This window comes from Trachymyrmex septentrionalis, unplaced genomic scaffold (genome assembly GCF_001594115.1).
Source record: "Trachymyrmex septentrionalis isolate Tsep2-gDNA-1 unplaced genomic scaffold, Tsep1.0 scaffold410, whole genome shotgun sequence".
NCBI classification, from domain to species: domain Eukaryota; kingdom Metazoa; phylum Arthropoda; class Insecta; order Hymenoptera; family Formicidae; genus Trachymyrmex; species Trachymyrmex septentrionalis.
Window position 1 is genome coordinate 133,271 of NW_017305581.1, and position 8,217 is coordinate 141,487.

General features: G+C 44.1%; 2 protein-coding genes across 2 annotated transcripts; both read left to right on the forward strand.

The window, feature by feature from the left end:
- The first annotated feature begins 1,452 nt into the window (after positions 1 to 1,452).
- Positions 1,453 to 4,210, forward strand: LOC108751194. Its single transcript, XM_018491275.1, is given in 5 exon segments — positions 1,453 to 1,600; positions 2,336 to 3,089; positions 3,180 to 3,255; positions 3,257 to 3,689; positions 4,038 to 4,210. Coding segments are annotated over 5 exon segments (1,584 nt in total).
- Positions 4,211 to 4,503: 293 nt separating this feature from the next.
- On the forward strand, positions 4,504 to 7,197 carry LOC108751198. The gene is made up of 2 exons (XM_018491278.1): positions 4,504 to 5,182; positions 6,901 to 7,197. The coding sequence occupies exons 1-2, from the start codon at positions 4,541 to 4,543 to the stop codon at positions 7,174 to 7,176; spliced, it is 918 nt and encodes a 305-aa protein (XP_018346780.1). The 5' UTR covers positions 4,504 to 4,540; the 3' UTR covers positions 7,177 to 7,197.
- Positions 7,198 to 8,217: the final 1,020 nt, after the last annotated feature.

An 8,217-nucleotide genomic window follows, 5' to 3' on the forward strand; every position in this document is an offset into this window, starting at 1 on the left:
ATTTTTTAAACAAACTACAAAACGACTTTACTCTAACCTCGATAACTCAGCTGTTTCTAGTCCGATCGACTTAAAATTTTGACACGTTTCAAGCAAAGGTTAGTACTCTAGAAAGACGTGGTTACTGGTTTACTACGAGCGCCATTTCTGGGTTAGTCTCGGGACTTATTGATCCATGTGTTATGTTTAATATTTATTGAAAGTAAGAAAGAAAGTTCTAGTGCAGTCTAGTGTATGAACAGACTACTAATAGTTATTATTAAATATCTTAAACTATTGAACTTCGGAAAATCTATGATGGTGGTGATAGAGGAGCAGGAAAATAACGGAATGATGAGAACGCTCCCACTGAGAAGGTCAAGAATGAAGATGCTTTCGCCGATGAGACTGAGGAAGACGCCTTCATAGAAGTCGATTCAGTGACGTCATCCCAAATAGTAAATGAGATGAGTTGTAAATTATTCGAAAAAAGAAAAAGGGGAAAGTTGAGTAGACCCCCGCATTCGTGACGTCATCTCCGCGACGCGAACGCCACCTGCCAGTTGGTTGGTTGCGGTATCTGTGAGTTCGAACCCCCCTTAGTATTACTACTGAAATCGAATTCGACGTCGATTCGACATTGATTCCATTGTCATTTCTCGCTGGATTGTGTTCTTACTCTTTTGTTTATGAAATAAATACATTACCACATAATTTATCTAAAGATGGAACAACCGGCCGTAAAAAATGGTAATGAATACTGTGACGTGACATTTTTTCACCATCGCAATGGTCATATTCGACCTAACCGAAATAGAATGTAATAAAGGACGATTATTATTGGGCGAAGAAAATCTTAGATAAGAGCCAAGGTTGGTACATCCGCATTAAGATTCCTGCAGGTAGTGAAAAGTGCGTCGAACTGCTGATTTTCGACAATACGAGGTGTGATCAAAAAGTAAGGTGACTTTTTGAATTTCGCGCGCTCTGTACACTCTAATTTAAAAAATTTTTTTTGTTGTGTTGGTACACTCGTCACGATCATATGTTCACAGTTTTGACTATATAGCATGTGTTATTTTTATGTGAGAGGCATAAAGGTTAGACTCGTGTTTGCGTGCTCGGCGATTTTTTGCTTTTGAAAATATAATAATGGAGCAGAGAGTTTGTATTAATTTTTGTGTAAAAAATGGTATTAAGTGTTTAAAAACTCTTGAAATGTTGACAGTGGCGTACGGTGAGTCAACTTTGAGCAAAAAAAATGTTTATAAATGGTATAAGTTATTCGTTCGAAATCGTCGAATCACGATTAGAGAAATAGCTGATGATCTTAACATATCGTTTGGCTCATGCCAATCAATTTTAACGGATGTTTTGGATATGACACGTGTGTCAGCGAAATTCGTTCCAAAACTGCGTTCCAAAACGTCCTTACTAGTGAGTAGTTTTTTGGCCAAAAACAATACTATCATCATGCCTCAGCCACCGTATTCACCAGACTTGGCCCCCTGCGACTTTTTCCTCTTCCCAAAATTGAAAAGGCTCATGAAAGGACGAAGATTTGCGATGATTGAGGAGATTAAGGCTGCATCGCTGGAGGAGCTCAAGGCAATACCCAAAAGTGCATTTCAGAAGTGTTTTGACGACTGGAAAAAGCGCTGGCACAAGTGCATTGTATCAGAGGAGGATTATTTTGAAGGGGATAACATAATTTTGGATGAATAAATGAATATTTTTTTATAAAAATGAAAAGTCACCTTACTTTTTGATCACACCTCGTATATGGATAGGGTTTCGTGATCGCAATTTTGCAAATCTATTTCTCGACAGATGCAACGATCGATGCTTTGAGTGAACAGTGCATTTTCGCATACGAACATGACGAAAAAGTAATAGAACATTATGATTTTCTGGATATATATATATATATATATATATATATGTATCGATGCTGCAACGTGTGTGACCGAGTCACGTGCAAGTGTTCTGTGGAAGAGTGTGATGTGATCTAAAGAAAAAAACATGGAAAATCACGAGCGAGTGGAACACGAACTGTTGGAGCAGTGCAGCCAGGTCGCTACTCTGGTGGAATGTTTCGCGTGGCTGCAACGATGCGACGAGTATGCGACATCGAGCGGCTCGAAGAGCTTTGTCGTGCCAAGCGTCCACGTCTCACCGTTGGACACAGACAATCCATGGTGGCGAGGATCGCGCGACTCGCGGGTGCAAAGACACGATTAGAGCGACGTTTTGTGCACGTTGGTGGTGGGTACGCGAGTCGCGACGAAAGATCTCTCGTCTGGCGAGAGATCGACGCCGCGTTTGAAAACCGTATATCGACGGGTGCTGTGGTCAGTCGATTACATCGAGCCGCGGCGGTTTTTGGAAGACGCGAGAGAAATAGTGCTCGAACGTGTGCGAGACGCCGTAGAAAGACACGGTAGTGCAAAAGTAAACACTGCGTTCAATGGCGAGTTTGCGACGAAGGATAAACGTGCTAATAAGAGCATAATTTCAAAGAACAGCGAGATATACAGATACACCGATTTGCGCGAGTGGTACGAGCAGCATATCATCGAACCCACGCTGACATCACTCGAAGAGTTCCAGGAACGCGACAGCGGGTGGGCATTGTCGCGAATCCTCAATTTGATAGTGAATGTGAACAAACTAAGATGTTACTTCGAGGTGCCGCGGGAAATAGCGACGAAACGAGCGGTGATCAACGTTAGTACGATGGACAATGCGTGCTTCGCGTGGTCGGTGGTCGCCGCTCTGTACCCGGCTGAAAGAAATGTAAATCGGGAGTCGTCGTATCCGCATTATACAACGGTGCTGAATCTCGCGGGTATCGAATTTCCGATTACGTTCAAAGACATTCCGAAATTCGAACAGTTGAACGCGATGTCGATCAATGTATACGGCATCGAGAATAAACAATTTCTTCCTCTGCAGCTCACCAGTGACAAGAAGGACAAGCATGTCAATCTCCTGTACATGCAAGATCCACGCGACGTCGGTGTCGCCCACTTTGCGTGGATCAAGAACCTGTCACATCTCGTGAGCTCGCAACTAAGCAAACAAGAGCACAAGAAATATTTCTGCGATCGGTATGTATACCTTAAAAAATTATTATAATTTCCCATCTTATTAATAAAATATAGGTAAATATAATTGTTATATTTTTTTGTTATTTTCAGATGCTTGCATTACTTCGGCACGAATGAGAAATTGCAGTCGCACACAATGGACTGTCAGAAGATCAACGATTGCGCAAACTATTCGGCTGCCGAGCGAGGACGAAAAGTGGCTCGAATTTGGGAACCACTGCAACAAGGAGCGCGTCCCATTCGTCGTCTACGCCGACCTGGAGTGCGTTTTACGGAAGACAGAACCCGACAGGGAAGGTGCGTCGTCGTACGCGTATCAACGGCACGAGGTATTCAGCATAGGCTACTACGTGCGTTGCTCGTACGATGACGCGTTATCGTCGTATCAGTTCCGTCGCGACAAAGATTGTATAGCGTGGTTCGCGCGACAACTCGACAATTTGGCGCATCGCGTGAAAAATATCGTATCCGCCAACGTGCCCATGGAAACATTGTCGAAAGAACAATGGGAGGCGTACCGTAGCGCGACGCGTTGTCACAATTGCGAGAAACCGTTTGCGTCGGACGACACGCGGGTACGCGATCATTACCACTTAATCGGTAGATACCGCGGTCCAGCTCATTCGAACTGTAACTTAAATTATAAAAATTCATTATATATTCCGATCGTTTTTCACAATTTATCGGGCTACGACGCGCATTTTATAATTAAGGAAATCGCTACAGCATATGAAGGACGCGTAGATGTATTACCGATGACCAAAGAAAAATACATCTCCTTCACGAAACATGTCGATAGCACTAAAGATAAAACTGAAAATAATTCTCAGAGAAATTGCGTAAAATTACGATTTATTGATTCTTTCAAATTTCTCAGTACAAGTCTCGATAAATTAGCGTCGTATCTCGATAAAGACAAATTAAAAATTATACGTTCAAAATTTTCAGCACTATCGGACGATGAATTTAAATTACTGACTCGTAAAGGTGTCTTTCCGTACGTTGACTGTGCCGAAAAATTGCAGGACACGCGCTTACCCCCTCGCGAATCTTTTTACAGTTCGTTAACGGGCGATACCGTATCCGAGAGCGATTACGCTCACGCGGCGAACGTATGGTAGCGATTCTCCATCCGAACGCTCGGCGAGTACAGTGATCTGTACTTGAAAACCGATGTCTTGTTATTAGCCGACATTTTCGAAAATTTCCGCAAAAGTTGCGTCGCGAGTTACGGTCTCGATCCCGCACATTATTACACCTTGCCTGGTTTCACGTGGGACGCGATGTTGAAACATACGCGTGTAAAGTTTGAGTTGCTCACTGATATTGACATGATCATGTTCATCGAGCGCGGTATACGCGGTGGTCTCAGTCAATGTTCAGGCAGATACGCGCAGGCTAATAACAAGTACATGCATTCGTACAATCCGTCGGAACCGTCGTCGTACTTGATGTACTACGACGTTAACAATTTATACGGATGGGCGATGTGTCAACCATTGCCATACGCCAAATTTCAATGGGTCGAAGACGCTGCGAACTTTGACGCGAGCGCGATCGCTCCGGATTCGCCCACCGGTTACATTCTCGAAGTCGATCTCGAGTATCCGCAGCATGTACACGACCGACACACCGACCTACCGTTCTGTCCGACGCGCGATAAGCCGCCCGGCAAGCGCGAACATAAACTTTTAGCGACGCTGTACGATAAACAGCGTTACGTCATCCACTACCGCAACCTGCAGCAATGTACTCGTCACGGTCTTCGCGTAACAAAGATCCATCGGGTGCTACAATTCGCGCAATCTCCATGGCTTCGCGATTACATTGAACTTAATACAAATTTCAGAACGCGCGCGAAAAACGATTTCGAAAAAAATTTATATAAATTAATGAACAACGCGGTATTCGGTAAAACTATGGAGAATGTGCGCAACCACGTTGACGTAAAATTATTAACAAAATGGGATGGACGGTACGGCGCGGAGGCAACGATTGCAAAACCAAATTTCCACAGCCGTAGGGTCTTTGCGGAAAATTTAATAGCCATCGAACTGCGCAAACTCGAGGTGAAGTTCGACAAACCGATTTACGTGGGTATGTGTATACTCGACATATCGAAAGTCTGCTTGTACGAATTTCATCACGAGTATATGTTACCACTGTTTCCCGATAAATGTAAAATAATGTACACCGATACAGACAGCCTTATATACAGCGTCGAGTGCGAGGACGTTTACGAGACTATGAAACGCGATATCACTAGATTCGACACGAGCGATTATCCGACGGACAACGCGTACGGTATGCCTCTCGCGAACAAAAAAGTACCCGGTCTGATGAAGGACGAAAATAACGGTGCGATAATGACCGAATTCGTTGGTGTCAGAGCGAAGATGTACGCTGTGAGGGTTGACGGCAAGAAGGACGCCAAAAAAGTGAAAGCAGTAAAGAATAACGTCGTAGCGCAAACGATAACGTTCGACGATTACACTCGATGTTTGAACGAAGAGATCGAAATGACTCGTCGTCAATCGTGTATACGATCTAAACTGCACGAGGTATACACGATATCCGAATCGAAAATCGCTCTGAGTCCATACGACGACAAACGATACGTCGTACCGAATTCGACGGAGACGTTACCGTGGGGACATTGGCGGATACCTTTGTAACATATGTACATATCAACATTTATATTACTATTATGTTTTTTACTTTTTTATATTTTCATACGACGTATATGTATTATCTTATATCTTACTTTGTGTATATCTTTTTACATTATTTTAAATATTCTCGTACAATCTACATACCTGTTACTATTATCATTGTAATTTACACATTATGTTTTTTACGTTGTATACATAAGTATTACTATTATGTTTTATATAGTATCATTTATTATGTATTACTTTTTTTTTCATTACATGTATCATATATTTATATACATATTTTATATCAGTATACTCTAAAAAATGGAATGGATAATAAGAAATATTTTTACACGTTTATATTCTTATATTCTTATATTCTTATATTCTTATATATTGTTATACGTATACAAAATATATGAATTAAAAAAAATTTATCAAATAACATTGTTTTTGTGTATCCATGAATTGTGCGATCCATCGAATCCCAGCCACTTGACGTACGCTTTGTCGCCCTTCCTGCGCAACACTTTCTCCACGAGATACACGTCCGGACGAGTAGCGCGATGCAACTCGTGCTCGTAGAACGCTCCAGCGACGGAATTTCCACGATAGTCCTCGAGTAGATAAGTTACGGGATTGGTACGCTGCACCTTAACGATCGTAAACACTTCGGTGGTCCAATTTGGTGTGTAACCCTTCTCAAAAATCGTCTTGTACTTGCTCACGCGTACCGAATCGCCTGCTTTGAATTTTGCAGGACCCGCTATCTTTATCGCACTGTACACCGTGCCCAAGAGTTTTTCGGCGATCGCAGAAGTTACGTCAGAGGGTCGCATGCCGATGGTGCGATGCTTGCGCGCGTTGTAATCTGACACCAGACGCGGCAGCTCGTCGACCCACTTGTAATTGCCGTTGAGTGTAAACATCTTCCACATGTCGTTTTTGAGCGTGCGATTGAACCGCTCGACCACTGACGCTTTCAACGTCGAATACGTGGAATAGTGATTAACGTTGTGTTTTTTCAAGATATTCCGTACATCCGCATTGTAAAATTCTTTCCCCATATCCGTTTGTAAATTTTTCGGACATCTTTCGCTCTCTCGAACGATCTCAGCGATAGCGTTCGCCGTCTCGCTTCCACCCTTGCTCTTGAGCGGAACGGCCCACGCGTACTTGCTCAACACATCGATGACGGTGAGTATGTAGTGGTAGCCTCTGTTGAAACTCGAGTACGGACGCATCTCAACGATATCAGCCTGCCACAGATCGTCGTACCCCCGGACTATGACACGCCTTCGCGGAAAATTTCTTCTCGCCGGAGCGTGCAATTCCTCGACGAGCCGACGTTTCTCCGAGCTAATTTTTTCTCTCTTTTCATCGGATTTCTTTTTCATGATTCGACGTGTAATACACAGAGTACAAGAAATTAATGTATTTTTCTCGCTGGTGTCCCTCGACTGACTCGTTTTACGAATACGCGAATTAATTTATAATAAGACCGGCTTCGCGAAGTTCCTCGATGATCGACAGCATCTCGTTGTCGTGAGCGTTGTTGCCCGCTCGGTGCGAAGCGTCGAGCAATCGTAGACGATCCACCAGCTCGTTGGGATCATCCCAGTGCACGTAATCGATCGCGTTGTCGTTCAATGTCATTGCGTGAGGCAATCCCTTTCCAGATTTCTTCTGTTTCTTGGGTGTGATCGACATCAACGGCGCGATTACGTGTTTGTACTTGTATCCTCTGTTGCTCAATAATCGGCCCTGCGAATGATACTTGTGTTTGTGCGCGTTCGTCACCAACAGCATGCTCTTGTACTTGTGCATATCGTCTTCCGTGTAGAGGGCATCGTCGGGAATTCTCTTGAAAATCAACTCGTAAAGACCTGGTGTACCGGCGTATCGTACGCCGTCGATAATTATGTTGTCCGCGTCATCCACGTCGAAACGTTTATTGCCAAACATCAGCCCATCCTCGTGCAGGTAAACGCCGTACACGCGATCTATACCGCTCTCTTTATCTTTCGCTCCCCTCAGGACGGCCTCGACGTACTTTTGACCCAGCGGGCCCAAACCAGCTCGTAACGCCTCTCGACCTTCCGACGTTTGCAGCTGATTTTGAACCTTCGTCGCTAGCGAATCTTCCGTCGTTTCGAAAACGTTCTCCAACGACTCTATCGTTGGTACGATTTTGGCACGCGGGGTGGAGGCTATTGGCTGTACATCATCGTGCGATCGATCATTGGATTTATGCAGAGTCGTGGAACGCTCGAACGTCTCGCTCGCTTTTTCTCTCTCCTCTTGTTCCTCTTCCTCCTTCCTCTCGCGTTTATGGGCAGACGCTGCATCTTCGTCGCGCGACTCTCTCTTTGTCGCGCGCACGTCGGAGCTGTCGGCGAAAAGTCGCAGCGGCTTGATAAGAGGCCTAAAACGTCTGTTCAACGCGATGTCCTCCTCGATTCTACCGGTCTTCA

What these genes read in the sequence shown, in the direction of transcription:
- LOC108751198 (XM_018491278.1), top strand. Translation starts at nt 4,541, where the DNA reads ATGTACTACGACGTTAACAATTTATACGGATGGGCGATGTGTCAACCA. An exon ending in AGTTCGACAAACCGATTTAC is followed by an intron (nt 5,183 to 6,900) that starts GTGGGTATGTGT and finishes CTTGCTCTTGAG; the next exon opens with CGGAACGGCCCACGCGTACT.